The following is a 21,087-nucleotide window of genomic DNA, read 5'->3' on the forward strand; positions in this document are numbered from 1 at the left end:
TCAAACGTTGTTATCATATAAAGCAGGGCTTTGAATACCCCTGATTTACTACCAGTAAGCTTGCTGAATTGACCTACAACATTTTCATTCCACGAATCACCTTTCGGCTCCCGGCCACTATTTTGACCAGGACATACCTACTCCTCAGCTACGCTCTTCACCCTCCTTAGCCAAGTCCCCAGATCAAAGGTACCGTCGCTCAAGTCTCTCACATTGCCGACAAATGCGAAAACATAACCAAAGTCATCCACGGGCTCATTTCCGTCAGTATAGTTGATGCGACAAGGATCGGCCCGATAATTGTCGGTTTCATAGCTGGCAAGCCTCTCGCCATGCTCTTCTGTCTCGACATGATACACAGCCCCATGAACAACCTTTCCCGGGGCATCTAGGAGAGCTGGATACTGGCCCCATAGCTTGCATTCGTACCCTACAATGGTGGCGGGTCGAAGTTGTGGCTCGGTTTCCAAGCCAAGGACATCGCGGAGCATAGCGGGGTCAGACAGGGTGCCGTAGAAGGAATAAGGGCCGGTGCGCGCAGCAAATGGGTCTCTATGAGGTGGTGTCCTTTTAGGTTGGAAGAAATAGCCTGGAGGAGCAGACCTCAGCTTCTTGACGAACGGGGAGACTTTCAAGCTTAGATCTTCGGGTGGAGGAGGTGGAGGTGGAGGTGGAAGAGGGAGTGGGGCAGAGCCGGCGGCTCCCTCGTTCCCTTGGTTGTCTGACATTTCTTCGGTTGACGTCCAACGGGGTGGAGGTGAGAACCAGCTGAAGGATGAAAATTCGATAGGAGCTCGGTCTTCCAACTCGGCGTTTGTGTTTCTATCGTTGCCCAGTGAGTGTATTAGGTAACGGCCGCCGAGCCCCCAGGCCCAATGGATCTGGCGCGGGCGTCAACATGCATAATAATGACAAGGGTGGTGCGTTTCTGGCCCCATGCCCATGGTTACCTGAATAGCGAACTCAACCCCAGGTGCGCCGACAAAAGCTTGGCGCCGTCTGGTCCAGGGTTCTCTACGAGATAGAGTTCTGACATAGGTTTACATGTCAGATCCATGAGATTAGAAGAGTCCGGGTGGATCTCAGGGACGTGTACTCCGTACATTGTTGGATGATCATGAGGTGGGAGGTCTATGTCAATTCCTCATCTCCCACTTGCCTTCTTCCTTCTTCTGCTTGTCAGCACATTGCTTGTACAGCCATGCAGAGGTCTCATTGCGAGTACGCTCTCGGTTCTAGCAATTCTTCTCAACGGATAGTCTGGTGAAGCCTTAGACACGAGTATCTGTGGATGCGAGAGATGGGAATACTCAGAAGAATGGAAATAGCAGCCGCTCACGCTCATGAGACCGAGTACAGTTGAATCCCTAAAGCCCAAGCCCTAAGCTCCAAGTAAAGTAGGTTGTACACAACTCCCCTTCCACCATTACAGTTCTCATGTACGACGTACGTTGGTCCAATATGAATCAACTAATCCTCTATCAAGATAAGAAGAAAATCCCATGTGACATCCCGACCTCCCAAGACTTAGACACGAAGATCCCTTCCATTCGGGCCCCGAATGCCGACCAGACATGTACCCACCAGACCCGCAAGAACGACCCCACGACCTCCCGTCCCGGGGGGACGAAAACCCTCGCACGAGCCGCATCCAAGCCGTTCCGGTTTCCGTTTTGCGTAAACACAGTGAGATCAGCGGGCCGCGCCGTGCAACACTGTCCCCTGCTCGACGCACGTGGGCACTACTACTACACGACATTGTCGTGGTGTCTGCGGAACTCCGTAGCAGTGTATGCTGTAATGCTAGGTCCACAGGAATCAGGATCATCCAAACAGCTGCATCCCGCGGGATGAGATGAGCTAGTGAAACGGAGATCTTGTCGGATATCTGTTCCCCCGTTTCTGAACGGTGCAAACTGCAACGTGTCTATCGCAATCGCGGTACGAACCGACGATAGTCTCGGCATGGAGGTAAGAACAATACAAGAGAAACAATACATTGTATCAGATTGCCACAGTAGACACAGGGCCAAGAGGATTACGCAAAGGCTGGGGAATAGTACTACGTAGGAGGTGTGGATTCAATTTCTCTTCACGACGATGCTGTCCTGTTCTAGAACTGTATCCCGTATCAGCTGTCGCGTAAACAAGACCCGGAAATACTGGTCCCACTACCACACCGGCTGTTCACTTCGTAATTCCGTACGTGTAATTTTCTTCTTGGCGATGCGCCTTGAACCGCTCGGGTGTCTGGGAAATTTACTCCTCGTGGGGCGCTTGGCATAAGGCGGCGTCGATCCAGCCCTATTTACGGAACTCGGAGGTCTTGGCTCTCAGGGGCTGCAATTGTCGGTTTTGGACTTGCGGTGTTTTTGTGCTTTGGCTGGGGTGTTTTGTTGCATTGATGCAGGTCGATGTAGGTGGCTTGGAATAGAGTTGCCCCTTTTTTGACGCATGTGAGTGCAAAAATTGGTGGCTTCGGCATCGTATTTTGGGTTTAACACCCATGTCGCGGAGCCATTGCCGGTATTGTGGCCATATTTACACAGTACGACGTTCTAATGTTGTCAAAGGATGTCAGAGTCAGGTCTCGGGTATCGGTTCTTGAGGATATATGTACATCCGAAATGACCATCCTCGACTCAATCGTCTCCATTTCGTTGAAAGCTAAGTCAGATAAAAGAAAAACACCAATCATGATCTGCACAAATATGAATAAAGGTAATGGGGAAAGGAAGGTGTCCAAATGCGGGCCATTGAAGAGAAAGAGTAATGCAAAGCTCAGAAGATGTAAATATAACAGAGAGTGACATAAAGACACTTTGACAGAAAGCGAAGGCCGCCAGGGCGTTGCTTCGTGAAAATCATTCCAACATTTGTTCCCGATAGGTAGTCAAAATCAAGCCGTCGGCATCGGGATGCTGGTCATAGGCAGTGGCGGCGGAGACTGATCAGTCTCTTCGAACATCCACTTCTCCAACTTCTGAGCCATGCGCGCACAGAAGGGATCAACGTATCCGGTCCACAGAGTGGCGCAGAAGTACACCAGCACGATCCAGGCCGGGATACTGATGGCCACGACCCAGGGAGGGCGGATGGGGATCCAGTGCGGGTGGAGGGGCTCGCCGTCCTCGCCGTAGATCGGGTTACCCTTTTCGTCGACGATGTCACCGGACCAGGGCTGGCCGGTGATGCCGTACAGCATCCAGCACAGAACTGTGCGGAGGAGAGTGCCATGCACGAGGTAGACGGCGAAACTCTGCTTGCCGAGCCAGAGGAGTAGGCGGCTGGAGAGGAACTCCTTGGTGCTGGGGGAGATGTAGATGGCGAAGATGATTAGGTCAACACCGAGGGCGGAGTAGCGTCTGCCGACGTTGACTTTCGGGGGGAAGATGTAGTGCGCGGCTTGCTGCATGTAGGACGACCATGTGGCCCATTCGGGGTGCTCTCCGGGGTAGGAGCAGACGAAGAGTCCAATGGCCAGGAGGGTGAATGCCACGATCTTGCGGCCCCAGCTGTGGCGCTCGACGAACTCCTTGAAGCCCTTCTCGTAGGAGAGATCGCTCAGGAACATGCCGTAGACAGCTTGCATCTGGAATGTTTCTAGACCATGGTTAGTATCAGGACGTAGCATGTGGAGTCATCCAAAAGCTTACCAGTGTTCTTGGCTGCATTTTGGTGGAAGTAAAGGTACATTCCCACGTAAATGGCCACGCGGAATCGGAACTTGCAGAACATGGTGGCGCAGACAAGGATGTAAATCAACATAGATGCCTGAAGCAACGGAAGCAAAGCCCACTGGTGGTCATCGTATGCCATGTAACCGGTAGTCCAAACCTCGAGGAAGGTCGAAAACAGGCGAACGACCTCCTGCCAGAAAGTGGGCATCAAATCGGGAGCGGCGTACCGACACCACCAACAGTCGGAGCGGTTAGCAGCAATGAAAGCGCCGCATTGTGCCATCACCCATGATATGATCAAGGCGATTGTAGCTGGGAAGATAAGACGAGGCGGGCGACGGAAGGCACTCTTGGCCACCGATGTGAATGCGCCCAGGATATCGCCATTGCGAGACTGCTTGAGCGGCTTCAGGGCACAAACATAGCCAGTCAGGAAGGCGAAGATGGTGACACCCAGACGGCCTTGCCAAGGAATACGGAACACGGGCCACTGCAGGATTCGGGGAGGAGTGTCAACATCGTCACGAGGGGCGAAAAGGTCGTAATCCCATCCGCGGGCAAGGTGAGTTAGGATGACTAGGAACGAAGCAATTCCGCGAAGACCCTATTATCCAGTCAGTTCACTGCGCACATCTTCCACTTCATCCTCATAGGGCTGAGTTGGTAACGCACATCAATCCACTTGACACTTTTCCGCGGATCCCCTTTCACCGATGGATCTGCGGACTTCCAGGGAATGTTGTCCAGTATGCGCGAGTAGAGGTGGTTGTTCTGAATGTACTCCATGATGGGCGTAATGAATGGATTTGAAACCAAACGAGTCGGAAAGGAGACTCGAGGTGTCTAGTTGGTGTACAATGAAAGGGCGCAAGCGACCATAAATGTTGGAAAGGTCGCAGTTCACTCAAAAATGTCGAATAACAGAGGATGCAAAAGGAGAGGAAGAGACAGTTGAAGGTCTATACCTAGATTAGAGAAGCACAACAATGCAAAACCTCACTCCCCATAAGATCAACGAGCGTGGATGGAGAACGGGACAGAGATGAGAAAAAAGGCTAAGGAAAGCAGAATGGGGTATATGTAAGAGAATCCGAATCAGTTCAATACCCACGAGTCGATCGGGGAGGGAAAAGGCCTTGGCTAAGCGGAAACGGTACGAGGAGGCCGAATGAACTGGGGTCCATCATAGCGTGGAGCGGGCGGGGCCTCTTGCATACAAGCCCCCAACCCTTGTATGAATAACACGTTGGATTGGTATTGAGGTCAGTCCGCTGTCCCTCGTTTACCGTATGCGCTGCGCCAATGTTGTCTGTGTTGTGACTGTGGCGCAAATCTTGAATCAACTCTGAAAGAATGAAGGACAATGAACTTGAAAACACAGCATAACTATGTTGTACGGCGCAGCTATCCGATCCCTCACTGTTACCAAGCACTTCGCTAAGGGAAATGGAGTACCGCCACCGTCCGGAGTAGTCCAGCACATGAAGCTATCGTCTGCACAAATTAAGCTACTGCGTATCTACAGAAGGAAGCTGACGACGCGCAACTGAAACCACGTATTTGATAAACCAATAAAAGACCGGCACCCAGTCCATTGGAACCATGGACTAACCGCTTGAAAATACGCCAGATCTTGGCGCTCATCGCACGGAGCCTCTAGTCCACTCTCATTGGCCCATCCAGTGCCAGCGGCAAAATGGGAATCTGGGTTTCCCATTGATACTTTTTTTAAAATCCAGGGACCTGCGTCCATTGGTAACATTCGTAACGCCATGTCAGGGGATGGAATTTAGAGAAGAATTCCCCTATTTTCCACTCAAGCGCCAGAAAAGAAAGTGGTCTACTCCGTAGTCAATGCTCGATGGGAGCTATGAATGCTTACAAAATAAAGTGGTGCAACGTGCGAGGACAAGGAGATACGCGTTCGTTCAATCACTCGGATGTTTGTCAATCAAGACCCACGCGAAGATCGTCTCTCCCGAACTTCCCGAACGTCAACCGAATATCACCCAGTCTGCGAACAGACTTTCACATGGAATGGTGAATAGGAACGAGACATCATCTTTGCAACGAGGGGACGGCATTCCTCAAATCCGGGAAAGCATCGGCATTCGAGTTCTTTATGTATCTCGAAAATATTTTGCACTCAGCACAATAACATGCTGACCAGCCAATCGGACAGACGATTGTCTTGGCACCTCATCCTTAGTCGTAGATTGATTGAATTGCCATGCTAGCTCTCCCACTATTGGAAATGGGTCCTTCTAGAACTAACTTGTGAAATTAGAATCTGCCGTTGCATACTGTAAAACACACGGAGATACGGCAGATCTTTTTTAATGTATTTTTTTTGCGTGTCCTGTGACACACCCAATCGGACCGATCATCCAGCCCCAAGACCCTAAGTAGGAAAGGTGTTTTGCCTCGGCTGCTGCCACCTCGGTGTCTTGATGAAGGAACACTCTAGGCCTTTTGAATTTAGGCTGTTTAACGTTATTCCCACAGTAATATTCTTATATGTCTTTCAACGCTAGCAAAAAGCGACTCCGGGGTTGGGGCCACCAACGAGGTTATGTTGTACGTTGTATCATCAACGTGCTGAATAATCGACCAGACCTAAGCCCTACGAGGTTGAAACTTTGGGGAAAGGGTCCGAGATCTCAGAGCAAATTAAAATCTGTTGCCTTGGACTGATCAGCATGGAACAATATGGGTTCGACGAGTCTTTTCCAGTGATTGGGGGAGAGCAAGATGATCATCCTTATGTTCAAATGGGTGGGGGGATCCCCTGCATTTTATGACAGGAAAGGGACTTTGTCAACGCTAGCACCCTGAAGTGCAGGCACTGTCCCGACTCCTGACATCTACACCGACTTGGTTCGGAGATAGTGTAATTTCTGTTTGGCCATACCGTTGTTTATTCGGGTTTTGGCTTAACTCACGTTCGATTTAGCCAAAGCGTCAGCTGTTTCTCCGTAGAAAGGCCGTACTCCGCTGTGAGCTCTGGAAATGAAAGTGGAGGACCGTTTTCAAGGCCCACTTATCTCGCTACGCATCCATACAGCATACGTGTTGAGGAAGAGAAAAGAACGGTCCCGGGAAATTGGATCAGATACAGATGCTCTCCCCAGCTTAAGGGCTGTCAGCGGTAATTAATATTACACATACGATACCGTTTCAGTCTCTCAGAGTTCCATTGTGGGGAGCTAAGAGGCTTGGCAAAACGCCTTAAACCATCCCGCGCCAAGATCACGCAATTTCAGTAATTCCCACCCGAGACAACTTACCCCTTAGTCAGGAGGTTAGGGGCCTCAGAAACTACCTCGTGGGCCGTCGTACAGCGTAGACTCCGTAGCGAACCCAACTATTCACAATGCGGGTTGGATTTCGACTGACAGCCTTATTATCATGGGCAGTGGCTGCCTCCGCCACTATTCTGGAGAATGGTCAGGTTAGAGAGAACGCCTACCCTGGCCAGGTGCAGACCGTAACCCTGGATGATTCCTGGAGAAGCTATCCCGCAGATGCCCCGGAGATCTCTTACAAAGGTCGATGGGATAGCCAGCACATTTCATGTGAGTTGTACCCGGACTGCTCTTCCCCGGATTCTTTCTTTTAACTTTGATGCTAACGAATGCTTAGGGTGGTCGTATGTCTTGTTTCCTCTTTTGCTGTTTTTGTTCTGTTTCTATACTAATTGACTTAGGGCTCCTGGAATCAAGGTCGAATTCTCTGGGGAGAAGGTACATCTTTTCCATTCCGGTCAACTTTAATTGGGTCCACATGCTAATGCCATCCTAGCTTGCTGTCAACTTCGGCCCAAGCACTATCCCAGGTGTGCTCGTTGCTTATCGGTATGTAAATCGTCTGCATGTCGCTGTCGGCGTATTGTCTTTCGTCTTTTTAACACTTCATAGCATTGGCTCTCTTGACTGGCAATTCTCTAATGTCACCGCCGACTCAACGTATCAATTTGTTGGTCCTTGGTCAGAGCTCAAGGATGGCGATGAACCCATCGGCAAGAATATCTTCGAGATGAGAGGTACGCATCTTGTCACAACCTTGTGATAATCCTTTCACTAACTGTACTCTAGTAACGAACTGGGGCATTGGAGTCCAAATCGCTGGCGTAGCTGTCGCGAAGGACGCCGTCATCACCAAAGCTCCGACCTTCGACAAGAGAGTCGAAATCATCGGTGGATCGTGAGTCTTCACCACCTCCAACTGAAGACAATGTACCTGACCATCTCCCAGCCTTGCATCTGGCCAATTTGCAACCTACGAGACAATCTCCTCGTGGTCCTTCATGTTCGCCAACGGCTTGGGTAACGTCGAATATGGCATCACGGTCAGTCCGCTCTAATATGCATCCCATGACTCTCAAATTCACTGACACTATTCCTAGGCCTATCCCGGAGTGTGTCTTGCCGATCAGAAATGCTATGGCGGGCAATCTCGGGGCGTGGTATGTCTTCTAACAAATGCACTTCATTCCTAAATTCACTAACATCCCCAGGGATGGTATTGGCACCGGGCCTCTGACCCAGGCTCTCGCGCACGTTCCATCTACGGCCACGAGCCCGAGCACTGGGACGTCAAGAAAGAGCAGCCGGCCGATCTGGTCATCATCCAGATGGGCGGTAATGACCACCGCCACCCCAACGAAATTCCCGGTCGGGATTACTACCACGCCTACGTTGACTTGGTCGAGGATGTGCACTCAAACTGGCCGAACGCCATTGTCCTGCTCATGGTATGTATCGGCTAATCACCTCTACCCGACTCGTTAACTAACTTCCATAGTCTCAATGGGGCGGTTTCACCAAGCAAAACAAGAAATTCGTCGGTAGCACTTACTACCTCGAAGAAACCAAGCAGGTCCACGAGCACTTCAAGGATCGTGGCTTCGTCTACTACTTCCCCACCGAGGGTCTGCTGCAGCACAACGATATCAACCCCAAGAACCACTTGACGGACGTGGGACACGTTAAGATCGCTAGTCACTTGTTGCAGTGGGTCAAGTTGGTGCTCAGGTGGAACCTTGAGCCCACTGGCGAGGTCCAGTCTGGAACTGCTTATTGGAATGATCAGCAGGAATACTGATCGTCTATTTGTTCTGGGAGATTCGAATTGGGCCGTGGGTTGGGTCGGTCTTTGTACATTTACATCTTGTCTTGGATATTTAGCATGTGAATAAGCTGAGGGTTATAAAAGCTTGCATCATTGCACAATGTGGACTCTGGAGTTGAGCATATATTTGATCTCGGATACATACGGTGTATTGTTTGGCTTGTTATGAAGACTGGCCTCCACTGGGCAGGCGGTCTTCGACATTCAATTCAGGGAAGATATAACGGATGAAATCCCCACTGATTGGATCCTGGGGGAAATATGCATCATCTACAGAGTTCCCCTGCATACCCGGCACAGATAGAGATGCAGATGCCAAAGAATTCGTGATATCCAAACTATTGCTGCGCTGGTTCACCATCTGGGCTTCATGTGGCGGATTCTGCACATTGGTCGTATTGAGATAAGCAGGCGACACAAAGGTACTGGGATCAACAGAGATGTCGTGCCGCTGCTGATCAGGTGGCGGAACATCCTGGGCGTCCGAACCCGTGTTAGACAAGATCTGGCCAAGTGCAGTCTCACATAGCTGCCATGCGCGGCGCGACGCGATACAATGCTCGGACAAGGTCTGAAGCCACCGGACGGACTTCCCCGCACACTGGAGGAGATCGTTTCTTCGCCCTGGCATATGAAAACAGTCAAATGAAAGTTCCAAAATGATTACTGTCGCAGTCTGCATGATATAGTGCAGAAGGCACCACCATGGGCAAAATCGATATGCATGAAGAGTGTTTGGCTCATCTGGCAACAGATCCAGCATGTGCATGGCAGACTCCAGGGTAATAACCGACATGTCGTTGCTGAACTCATCCAAATCAGAGCTTTTCCCGTGTGTTGTACGTCGACAGAGGGCCGGTCGTCCCAGCAGGATTCGCGTGCTGTGATAGAGGAACGCCAGGTTCGTCTTTGCCCAGTAGGTTTGGCCATCTTCGTTTTTCATGGAAGTAAAGTTCAGTCCCGATGGGAGGGTTGAGAACCATGTCTCAACCACGTCTTTCAGTTGTCTTATTCGACTCTTGATATCTTCCCAAGACGCCATAGCATTCTCGGGGGTGTAAACACGGTTGAGGATCTCTTGGTTCACAACGGTCAGATCAGAGTGGTATAGGAAAAAGAGACTGGGGGTGACTGGCAGGCTTTGAAGCCATGAGCGTCCAACTAAGGTATCTTGAGTGCGCTGTCTGTCGGATTGTCGCAGATGCGGGCTGGTCATAGCCATGTCTAAACGCATGTTTCTGGCTTCTGAATTGTTGAAGATCGACATGGCTGAGGGCTCTGAGAACTGCTCTTCTTCAAGAGGAAGGGGTAGCTGAGTGGAATACATATGAATTGAGATAGATGCCGGCCGTCCGGTCATCGAGCCTAGCCTGTGTTCGACTGCGAATAGACACCACCAAACACGACAACGTATCTCTAGGGAATGAGCATTGATATTGGATGCATTGATTTTCTTGTTGAGTCCAAGCGATATTGCGGACCGAACAGCCAATGCAGAAATTCTCCACGCTCTGAAGCTGGTCAGATTGAAAAAGATAAGAGGCTCGATTGAACTGACCTGTTGATTTGATTTGTTGATAGCATGTGAAATGCAATCAGTCCTTCTATTTGGACTTGTTGAAGATCCGGATGTTGGAATATACTATCACCGCCCATACTGAGCATCCTAGCTCGTGCGAGAAAGAACAGGTGTTCGCTGTGCGTCAACTGGCTCGTACCATCACTGTTGCATAAGTAGTTTGTCGCAATGGCGAAGATCATGTTCAATATTGCCATCCATTTATCACCGGGATAGAGGACATCGTTGTAAAAGTCCCCGTATTGAATAACAAACAGACTACGGTCAATGATTGGGAAATGCGGGTGGATCCAATGCAGATAGATCTCGAACAGATTATCTGCGACGGCTCGAGGAGGCACCCAGTACATCTGCACCGGTCCAGGTGCATCAATGCCTAGGTCATCAATATGATAGTTTGTCAGATGTGGAGGGATGCGGTCATTGCGACTTTGGTCTTCGAACTTGGACTCCGGCGGTTGACCTTTCCCGCGCTGCTCAGTCTCTTCCCGAAGCCGACGCATCCATGTAATATCTGAGCTCTTGCCCATGAAGCCAGTAGCCCGCAAATTCGCTGATGAATTGAGGTCGTCCTCGACTTGATCTATCCCCTCCAGAGATCCACTCGGGGAACTAGATCGCTCCGACTCAGCCTGTCCTTGGAACCCGTTGTGTGACCTTCCGTTAGAGGAATCACCTGATTTAGAATCATACTGCGGAAGAATCGGTCAGGCAAATATTCTCCTATGCCTTCGGCATTCAAGGCGCCTCACCTTCTCCAGGAGTTCCCTAACTCGGTCAGCAGATTTGCCGTGAATGAGACCTTCCAGTTCCTTCAGCATTGCCTCATAATCCTGCGCTTTTTCATGGAGGTTCCCAATGTGCCTAAAATTTTAGTTAGAGGTTTCCAATTTTATTCCAAGTTCACCCAGGAACAACGGAAATATGTATTCCCTACATTGCGGACAATGCAGCTGTGATGGGTTGTAGTTACCTTTTCTCCCTCTCTCTCCATTTCATGGGATAGACGCATTGAGTATTGGTTTCCTCACATTGCCTACATGTTGGAGTATTGCCAGTGCACTTTGTTTTTCGCTGATGACAAGCTTCACACGCCCGTGGGACTCGTCTATTAGATGTTGCGGCGACGGTACGTTGCCGTGGAATTGCAACTTTCATAGTGAGAGTACATTGGATGAGTCGGGGGATATGAAAATATTGGACATGAAAACAAGAGTTGTTTGGTAGAAAGGAGTAAGATGATGGGATGATGTCACGTTGCCTGGCCTTCCAGCTCTTTTCTCGATGACATCACGGGATTGAAAATGCCCCAACAACTCGGTCGTACTGAAATGTTTTGGTCTCGATCCTTTGCAACCAACTACTTGAAAAGCCTGGTTTAATTCATAAGACAAACAAAGGACTTCTCCGGGTCTGAACAGTCTAGACAAGGTGGCGAGCGAGAGAAAACAAGAGCACACGTGAGCCTGTCCAAGATGTGTGGCCAAGATGGTCAACTTTCTGTTTACAGACGGAAAAATGAAGTTTCAGCCAAGTTTTTCAGGAATCGTCGCAACTTGATGTCATGATTCGTCACCCAACAGGTCCCGCCCAAGACTCTGTGGAATGCAGGTATATGATTGTCCGTCTGCTCCACACAGAGGTACAGGCAGGATTCAAAGACACTATGAGGCCTGCTTATACTATGCTGGAAGCTTAGCTACAGCTTTGAGTCTTTGCCGTGTCAAATATCAGACTCGCAATGTCTCAAGCACCAACTGAAGCCGGGATGCGCGCCTCCGCACATGTTGCGCCCAATGACTATTACCACAGCATGTTGTTCGACTGCTTCGAGGTAATACGATCGGCGAGCCCAGACCATCAGGAGGAACTGCTTCAAATGATTCGACAGCGTACCCCGCTGCACCGGATACGTGGTTATTTAGACCGAATTCTGCCGAGTACACACCACAGGGAAGCCCCGAGCAGCAACAAGAAGATCAAACACGAAATGGACACCGAGGATGATGCAGCACAGCATCGGCCTCAGATAATGGACATTCACTACTTGTGTGGCAACGCTCCTTTCAAAGTCCCAGCGAAACCATGGACCAAAGTCACTGACGACGATGATCTGGTTTCACATTTGGTCTCCCTATACATGACTTGGGACTATCCTTTCTTTGCCTTCTTCGATCGTGAGATCTTTCTTGAGCATATGTCAAAGGGTATCTTGAACTCGGACTTTTGCAGTCCATTTCTTGTCAATGCCCTGCTTGCGAACGCATGCGTGAGTGCAAAATCTCACTGGAATGACCAAACGCTAAGCCAGAGCCAATCAGGATTATTCTCAATATTCAGAGACCTACGCTATACCGGGAGACGTTAGAACGAAAGGCGCTGCCTTCTTGGCAGAGGCAGAGAGCTATATGAGTGCATACTCATTTGAAAGGGGAAGCGGCACCCGTCTTGCGAGCTTGCAAGCAACTCTGCTGTTATATGAAAGGTATGACTGCAGTTCTTCTGGGTTTCGCAGCTGGTATAAACAGCTCTAACGCTTTTCCTCTGGGAATCAGATATTCCGTATTGGGCAATGAAAACTTTGGCTATGCTATGCTCAACCGGGCTATAGAGATGGCAGAAGAGCTTGGAATTGTCAACCGCCCCAAACGGACCCTGAACAGCTCACAGATGTCTGAGGACATGTTAGTATCAGTCAAACGAACAGCTTGGGGGCTTTTCCAAATCGACACGTACGTTCGCACTGGAGGGTTCCCTCTCTATCCCAGTGACCAAACTAATGTCGATATTCACTAGAATCGTCCACACAAACTTCCTTAAACCCACCCGTGTGCATGCAGTGAGCGTGGATCGTATCCAGACAGGTGACCCTAGGGATGAGTGGACCCCTTATCCAATCTCCAGTTACGCCAAGCCATCTTGGATGGCACTTTATTTTGATGAAGCCTGCAATCTAGCCTACATCGCTCGCGACATCTCAAAGAGTCTATCGACTGCACAGCAAGAAGGAATCGACACGCAGAAGGCCAAGCAAGACATGTATGATCGGCTCCGTCAGTGGGAAATGAATCTCCCTATAAGCTTCAGACTATGCGAACGGCCTGCGCCCCATATTTTACTACTCATGTTCGTGTCATCGCGGAATCACTATTCAGGACTCATAACTAATCTCAGGACTCTATCAAAGGATGCGGTACCATGCACTTGTCATCAACCTCTGCTGCGACAACTTCGGTTACTATTCGTCATTCTCGGGGTCCGGACGAACCTCACCCATTGAGTTGGACGCGGACGAAGGATATACTTCGACCGAACTGGCCGTCGCATCCGGGCGGAAGATCGCTGCCATCGCTCAATATTTGCGAACGGAGTATGGCATAAGCTATATGCACCAATTCGCCATGTATGCGATAAACGTCGCCCTGTATATCCTGCTCGAGCAGCCAACCTTTGATATCCTCGACCCAGACTTCTTTCACTTGGCAAGCGCCTTTTCCGTTATTGCGAACAGATCGCCAGTGGGGAGAAATATCTATCATTTCTTCAAGCTGTCTATGCGGTCTCGATACCGGGGCAAAACCCCACCCGTTGAGCTTCCCCCAGAGATCAGGGAGCTGTTGATCGAAGGCGTAGGGTCTCCACTAGACCAGTGGCATCAAGCTACTGCTTCGGAAGAAGATTCGCGTTACATGAAGCACTTGGATGATAACCCTCAGGCCATTCCACCTCCTGGGTTGAAGGAAATGATTGGGGAGTATGAGAAGCTCAGTGTGGGCACGGAAGAACGAGCACGTGGCGGGAAGGAAGATGACTTTGGTTCTTTTCTGGGCCATAAGAACGAATAGAAACGTTACCTCTATACATATGCCCTCGGGCAAGCTAGGTGTCGGCGTATGGTAATATACGCACCCGCCGAGCCAACAGAGAATGGACATTGTGAAACCATGATTAATCAAGCGTCCACTCTTAGAACACATGGAGTTCTCTACAAAGAGTGATTAGCGAGGCCAGTCAACTTTTGATTCTTCCCCGGATCAAGCACCTCCATGAACCGCCTTCTAGAACAAGCGTGGAATGTCACTCGGCTTCGGAGTTCGGAGTTCGGGTCGATCTCGGCTTTTCTCGCAGGTGGAGACCGAAGTTATGCTTAGATCGATATCTTCCTACGTAGAAGTTAGAACAATGGGGAGTGATAAGGGGAGTATGTAGTTTGAGGGTTATTTCAGTCAGAATATCGCCTCTGCTGATTCTAGTATTCCCATTGATTTGAAAGAATCCAGGCACGCCCTGACCGAGTCTCCATTGTCTTCATAAAACTTATACATATATGCCTCAGGCGCCAAGTGTCATATGAATGGCCAAGTAGGGGAAATGCCGAGGTCCAAAGATGCATAAAGTATATCGATTCGCAATTCGAATCTTTCATTTGCCAACTCCTTTCTATCAATCCCAACGACCCACACTATGGAACAGATTGGTACTGGACTCCGATGGGGATCGAACCGTTTCCCAACGATTATCTTCACCCCGGAGATATGTCCACATTAGGGGCTATGTCTGATATAATTTTTCTATCTAAAAACGCCTCCCGGGTCCCCAGATACCAAAGCCCTGGTCAACAGAAATACTTCAACAACCCTGCCATATATCATTAATCGAGACTAGACCAAGGTCCCCTTACGCAAATCTCCAAAACTCCACATCCATAAATAAAAAAAATGGCTCCACAACCAGTCCCATTCCCAGGCTTCACCCCGATAACTGATCGAGTCTACCTTCGCAACGGCCACGAAAAGGCCAAACCAGCCCCAGCCAACGAGCCAACAACAATCCTCATCTCCGGCTGGGGCGACGGCACACCAAAGCACGTCGCCAAATACTCAGACGGCTACCATGAGCTCTTCCCCTCAGCACGGATCATCGTCATCCTCTCAAAAACCTTCCAGGCAACCAACCAGCCCGAAGAAGACAGAATCCAAGCCATGATGCCCGTCGTCGACACCATCTTCCCAACGCCAACAGGCGACGGCGGCGACGACAAAGAGCGTCTCCTCGTGCACGCCATGTCGAACACCGGCGCCATCTTCGCCGCCGCCGTAGTCATGGCCTACCAGCGTCGCCACGGCGACGATAAGCCGTTCCCGCACGAGCTTCTGGTGCTGGATTCCACCCCTGGCAGTCTGCACTTTGCTTCTCAGGCTGGTCGGTGGGCGCGTGCGATGGCGGTTGGGACGGCGAAGTTCTTCCCCTGGCCGTTTGTCGTCACGAAGGGATTGTGGTATGTTTTCTTGTGGGGGACTTATTTGTGGGGTGTTCTGCGCGGCTTGGAGCCGTCTGGGAAGTGGGCGAATCGGGTTATGACTGATAAGTCGCGGATCACGACTGAGTCGCGCAGGCTGTATTTGTATTCTAAGGAGGATGAGATTATTGGATATGAGGATTTGGAGGAGAATGCGGCTCATGTCAGGAGCTTGGGGTATACTGCTGATTTGGAGATGTTTGAGGGTTCTGCGCATGTCGGGCATATGAGGCTGCATCCTGAGCAGTATTGGAATAAGATTTCCAGTACTTGGAAGTTGGCTATTGCGGAGAAATAGGGTGGATGGACTGGTGTTGCATAGGTTATGTTGCATTTTGTATTTCTAGCTTAGACCATGTTTAATATCTATAGAGGCATATACCGTTGGGTTCTCGTTGGTCATTAGTTAAAAGAAGGGCATTTCATAATTCAATGACTCAGCTGTGTCAATTTGGTCCTTCCGAACAATCCACAGTAAAACATTCTCGAGACTCCAACATATCAACCTAGTATGGATCATCATAACCCTAATCCCGGTCCTCAGGATGGAAAACCAACGCCCTCACCTCAATACTTTCCCTCCCAGCCTCATGTTCCGTCTCAGGATTAACAAAAGCAGTATGCGGCACGCGTCTCGCCCTCCCATCAACCTTCGAATCAAAACACTTGATAAGCATCACCAAGTCCGGCGTCTGCCCATACCGGTAGTACCACTTGATATTCGGATCCGGTTTTACGCCGTACGTCTCGCCCTCACGGTCCGGGTAGATGAGCTTGATGGGCACAAGATCACTCTCCGGGACCGAGTGCGCATCAGCCACAGCCAACGGGTCCTTCAGGATGGTCTTGATCGGACGCCAGACGTTGATGATCTGGTAGCGACCTTTCAAGAGCTCGGGTGCTTCGTCGGGGAGATGGTAGGTGACTCTTTTCCTGGATGCTTCGTAGGATTGGTCGATGTGCACGCGCTGCACGGGACCGCGGATTGCTGCGATCATTGTACCGTCTAGTGGCGTGCGACGGACGGTGTGGTCGAAGATGAAGATTCGGGAGGCGCCGGTGCTGTGGCGGGTTTCTTGTTAGGGCTTTTTTTGTGAGAGTTATGTGCTGTTGGGGGTACGTACGCGTCTTTCAGTAGTTGTTCGGTTTCGGCGTAATATTCCTTCTTGATCTTCTCATCGTCTAGGAAGTCTTTCTCCTGGCTTACGTGGTAGTAGAGCTGGAAGCCGTTGCCGTCTAGAGTGTAGTCTAGCTCGTGGCCGCTGATGTCGTGGACTGTGGCTGGGATGGTGGTGACGGGTTGGTTATATGTCTCTGGCTTTCCTATGATTGTGGGGTTTGGGGGCGAGCCATCCTCGTTTTCTTTGAGGAAGTTGAGGGTAGTTTGGACATGGTGAGGCTTTTCGGAGACCGGGACTTGAGGCTTTTCTGCGAGCAGAGAGCCTTGGCCGGGGAGTTGGACTGCGGCTGATGTCATGTTGAGTTGGTTGTTGTCTTATTTAGTCTAAGTTGGAATGAATGCTCGAGTGATTATTTGAACTATCGACAATAGAAGACCCTGCCTTTATAGTACAGGCTGTACAGCTGAGGCTGAGTAGCTCTGTTGCGGGAGGATATCCATTTGTCAGAACACAGCACGCAATATACGCGTAAGATGGAGAATGCTGATAAATGACCTCAGGCCCTGCTGCCCTGGATCAATGAAGTCGACCTTCCAAGCAATGTAATACAGTAATCAGACTGGTAAGCAGCCAGACATGTGATGGCATCGCATTATTAGTGGTCGATGTCTTCCAAGGTTGCGTACGGGATAACGCTGGCACTCGAAACCTTTCCCCTTTGATTCTGGTGCTCATCTCTTGCTGCTCTTTGACCAAACTGCTCCATGTGATTCGTCATGCCGTGTTGTTATTGTTGCATTATTTAACGTCCGGCGTCAGCCGGGCTCTGACCTGGCCGCCTTAGGCCTCCCATGGGGCATGCAGACTTGCTAAGCTGAGACTAGGCCTAAACCGGGCTATTATGCACGGCCCTGTTCCAGTGTTCCTCAGAAGGCAGCTTGTTTTATCCTGTCTAGGACCTGTAGTCTGACGTCTGTACGGTGGTTGTCTGCCTACGTTCCTCGCCCCGACCTGTAGGCTGTGGCTTCTCATGGTGTGGTGTCGCCCGGCGGGCTGGTTCTCATACCCTTCAAAGTGTCTCGGCGCGGGTGTGCGCTCTGATCGTCATGCCGTGTGATCTACTGCGAATACGCAGTGGCAGACTGGCAGTGCGTACATTGGTTATATCAGGTGACCTATCTGCTGTTTGTTATGTCATGAGATCCGGAGAGCCTGTCTAGGTCGATCCGTGTTCGCAATGAAGCTCAAAGCATTGAGAGGACCATCACCGATCACAGCTCAGAGACAGCTATATCGGATGATAGTCCTCTCAATGTTTTGAGCTTCATTGCGAACACTCTGAGCTGTGATCGGTGATGGTCCTCTCAATGTTTTGAACTTCATTGCGAACAATCTGAGACGCTCTTTTTATTACAACTGCACAATTATATCCGAGTCATGTCCAAAGTAGCTGCCAAAGAAAACCCCCAATTAATGACTCTCCAATCCAACATCCCCTGAAAATGCATCGCAAGAAATCAAAACTCCAGATCCAAATTCCATGCAACAGAATGCCAAAACTAACGTCAGATGCTCATTCCCATATCCAAAACTCCGCATGTCATCTCAAATATCCAGTAATCTTTACATAGTCATACGAAGTTCCCTAGTACGACGCCGAGTCGCTCTCGCAGCACTCAGAGACTCCTTCACATCACTGGCATCCGTTTCCGGGGTATGTGTATCAGACAGTTCCGGCGTAAGGGTAACAGCAGAACTGATACCGCGGTCTCGTCTCGAGACGCGTGATTGTGCGTCAGGGGACAAGAACCGGTGAATGGTACGGTGATCCATGACTCGGTTTTCGCCGTCGGGGCTCTTGTCCGTGTATGGCCATTGATAACCGTACAATTTGGAATGCCGCTCGCAGCGAGGACATTCACGTCGCGTGAGGTACGAGTTGGACTGGAGGAACCATGTATCACAGGTCTGGCACTCCACCCACCGGTCGTACTTCTGGGCGAGCAATCGGGGTGTTTTGGTGTAGTCACCGGGCACTCGGGCAATGCTTGACTCGGTCTCGACTGAATCTACTATGTATCGACGCTTTGTACGCGGCTTTCGCTTCTTGGGGGGTTCTGAATTGGTGTCTTGAGTATCGTCTGGTCCGTGGGAATATGATGAGTCTGACATTGGGGTCAAATATCCATGGGTTTCGGCAATGATGGGCTGACCTTCAATTGAGACATTGGCTTTGGCCTCGCCGTGGGGTTCTGGCTCCGTCGATTCTAGTGTAGTGTCTTCTGTTTTGATCTTTGTTCCAATGTCATCCAGGGTTGTCGGGGTAGTTGACGTCGACGACCCGTGGGAGTCATCGGTGGTGGAACCAGAAGATTCCCAGTCCGCAGGAATGGCAGATTGTGTGTTATTCGCCTCATTTGCATCGCTTGCTGCCTCTGCAGCAATAGGCAGAGGTGTTGGGGAATCACTTGGCGATGCTTCGGCGGTTAGTTTTGTAATCTCTTCCCTCAGTCTTGATGCCTGGGGTACAGATTCCTTCAGGATAGCAGTTGGTATGAGTAAGGTGTCCGAAATAGGACCATCAGCTGTGGCTGATTCGCCGGCTAGTTCAGAAGCCGTTATCTCTTCTCGTAGCTTAGAAACTTGTCGTTGGAATTTAGTCCGTTTGCGGGGAGTCGAAGATGTCAAAGTAGAAGAGCTATCAGACTCGTCCACTTCCGAGCTGCGTCTGCGCTTCCTAGTCCGAATGTTCTCTTCCATAGGTGTAGCCTCAGACGCAGGGCTGGACTCCTTGCTATCGGACTCCGAATCGCCATTTGGAGACCAGCCATTGCGCACAGCTCTTTCGCAAGTGTGACACAGACATTCGCAATTGTCGATGCCAAAATAATCTTCTCCGTAGGAAACCGTTATTTCCTCTCCTTCATGGATGTCGCGCATGGCCACAACAGACATGCCCTCGTTGCCCCGAGTTGTCAAGCTGCCATTGGCATCGCAGTCATGGTTTGCGAAGCGAGCAGGACCCAGAAAAAATGACGGGGACTTGCGGCGACTCGACATCACGATACTAAAGTCCTTGCGCGTCAAGCCGAGATCCAACTCTTCTTCGCGAGTCATCGATACGAGCGTTCCACTCAGGTGTTTGATCTCCTCGCCCTTTTTGATAAACCGGCGGGCGCAGATTGCAGCCTCGTGCTGCGTGATTATGTATCGGTTGGTGGTAGTGACCTCAAAAGGACAGTCGGGGAGATACATCTGAATGTATTTGCGAAGATGTCGGCGGAACCATTCCTTCTCTCGGGGGCTGGGGAGGTTTCCCATGTATTTCTTCAGGCCTGGTATATCAAGCAGTTTGCGTTCGGCGGTTGGGATGTCCTTGGCGACAATCACGTCATGGAGGAGAATGCGCCCAACATCGTCGTCGTGAATCCCTCGGGCAGGGCTGTATTTCGTGCGGTTCTTGCGGGTGGTGGTCCAAAAATAGGCCTATAGGTATTGAGTGTCAGTGATCAAATGTCCTTGCCAATTTGCGGGCACAAAGCCATACGTGATCCACCAGCGCATCGGTTGCGACATCGTCATAGCTGGCCAGTTTGGCCAGGGTGAGGCGCTCGCGACGTTCGGCTGCGGGCGAGCTCTTTCGCGTTCTCTTTGGAGGCATGACGGGCCTGGAATAATTTCGAAAGACCGCTAAAGATTGGAGCGGCAGAGAAGAGGTGGTCTCATGGACGAAGGTGGTTGGAATAGTTGGAACAGATGGAACCCGAAAATCCGAAGGGGGGATCGCGAAGTAAGCAAAACAATTAAAAGGAGTGACTGACGATCAACACAACATCGCAATTCAACACTGAGGCCCAAGGAGGGAGAAGACTCCTTCGATGTTTTTAGGGGTGGAGCAATCACTCAGGAGGGCGCTTCCAAGGCTGAGAGTCTGAGACCCATCTTTCTACTGTGTACTCCGGACTTTGTCCCGCTTTGCCCGTAACAACCTGTGGTCCTCCAGCCAACTGGGGAAACCCTATCGAATAAGAGGCGATGGCGGATATCTTACCTTTCTATTACGCGTAGCATACAACAGTTACGCGTGCCTCAATCCAATCCCCCCCCCGTATCACCGCAAACTGTTGGCCCACAGAGTGTTTAGCTGTTGAGGCTACTACCTAGAAGTTCTTATTGCAATGCAGAATACATCAGTTGTTATACAAGAGGAGAATTAAGTTCATATATTGCATATCGTACATACTCCCAATCCAATGACTATTGCAATGACAATGGGTA

The 21,087-nt window shown here is 50.3% G+C and overlaps 8 protein-coding genes across 8 annotated transcripts; 3 read left to right on the forward strand and 5 right to left on the reverse strand.

The window, feature by feature from the left end:
* Positions 1-137: 137 nt before the first annotated feature.
* N7515_002007 (gamma-glutamylcyclotransferase family protein) lies at positions 138-728 on the reverse strand (the record flags this gene model as incomplete). The annotated part of the gene is made up of 1 exon (XM_056662751.1): positions 138-728. One exon carries the CDS (start codon positions 726-728, stop codon positions 138-140), a length of 591 nt encoding a protein of 196 aa, XP_056524864.1.
* Positions 729-2,899: 2,171 nt separating this feature from the next.
* On the reverse strand, positions 2,900-4,466 carry N7515_002008 (acyltransferase family protein; the record flags this gene model as incomplete). Its single annotated transcript, XM_056662752.1, has 3 exons — positions 2,900-3,603; positions 3,657-4,284; positions 4,353-4,466. The coding sequence occupies 3 exons, from the start codon at positions 4,464-4,466 to the stop codon at positions 2,900-2,902; spliced, it is 1,446 nt and encodes a 481-aa protein (XP_056524865.1).
* Positions 4,467-7,053: 2,587 nt separating this feature from the next.
* N7515_002009 (SGNH/GDSL hydrolase family protein) lies at positions 7,054-8,783 on the forward strand (the record flags this gene model as incomplete). The annotated part of the gene is made up of 10 exons (XM_056662753.1): positions 7,054-7,255; positions 7,323-7,329; positions 7,387-7,423; positions 7,482-7,534; positions 7,598-7,722; positions 7,775-7,883; positions 7,935-8,028; positions 8,086-8,145; positions 8,197-8,433; positions 8,484-8,783. 10 exons carry the CDS (start codon positions 7,054-7,056, stop codon positions 8,781-8,783), a joined length of 1,224 nt encoding a protein of 407 aa, XP_056524866.1.
* A 190-nt stretch (positions 8,784-8,973) lies between these two features.
* Positions 8,974-11,388, reverse strand: N7515_002010 (fungal specific transcription factor domain-containing protein; the record flags this gene model as incomplete). The annotated part of the gene is made up of 4 exons (XM_056662754.1): positions 8,974-10,321; positions 10,369-11,081; positions 11,142-11,253; positions 11,363-11,388. The coding sequence occupies 4 exons, from the start codon at positions 11,386-11,388 to the stop codon at positions 8,974-8,976; spliced, it is 2,199 nt and encodes a 732-aa protein (XP_056524867.1).
* Positions 11,389-12,130: 742 nt separating this feature from the next.
* Positions 12,131-14,234, forward strand: N7515_002011 (fungal specific transcription factor domain-containing protein; the record flags this gene model as incomplete). Its single annotated transcript, XM_056662755.1, has 5 exons — positions 12,131-12,658; positions 12,711-12,874; positions 12,945-13,121; positions 13,186-13,515; positions 13,577-14,234. 5 exons carry the CDS (start codon positions 12,131-12,133, stop codon positions 14,232-14,234), a joined length of 1,857 nt encoding a protein of 618 aa, XP_056524868.1.
* An 873-nt stretch (positions 14,235-15,107) lies between these two features.
* Positions 15,108-15,986, forward strand: N7515_002012 (TMEM53 family protein; the record flags this gene model as incomplete). Its single annotated transcript, XM_056662756.1, has 1 exon — positions 15,108-15,986. One exon carries the CDS (start codon positions 15,108-15,110, stop codon positions 15,984-15,986), a length of 879 nt encoding a protein of 292 aa, XP_056524869.1.
* A 229-nt stretch (positions 15,987-16,215) lies between these two features.
* On the reverse strand, positions 16,216-17,165 carry N7515_002013 (uncharacterized protein; the record flags this gene model as incomplete). The annotated part of the gene is made up of 2 exons (XM_056662757.1): positions 16,216-16,750; positions 16,813-17,165. 2 exons carry the CDS (start codon positions 17,163-17,165, stop codon positions 16,216-16,218), a joined length of 888 nt encoding a protein of 295 aa, XP_056524870.1.
* Positions 17,166-18,432: 1,267 nt separating this feature from the next.
* N7515_002014 (SET domain-containing protein) lies at positions 18,433-20,470 on the reverse strand (the record flags this gene model as incomplete). Its single annotated transcript, XM_056662758.1, has 2 exons — positions 18,433-20,295; positions 20,357-20,470. The coding sequence occupies 2 exons, from the start codon at positions 20,468-20,470 to the stop codon at positions 18,433-18,435; spliced, it is 1,977 nt and encodes a 658-aa protein (XP_056524871.1).
* Between the last annotated feature and the right edge of the window lie 617 nt (positions 20,471-21,087).

Source organism: Penicillium bovifimosum (genome assembly GCF_028826915.1).
Source record: "Penicillium bovifimosum strain IBT 22155 chromosome Unknown utg000002l_segment0_segment0, whole genome shotgun sequence".
Taxonomy (NCBI): Eukaryota; Fungi; Ascomycota; class Eurotiomycetes; order Eurotiales; family Aspergillaceae; genus Penicillium; species Penicillium bovifimosum.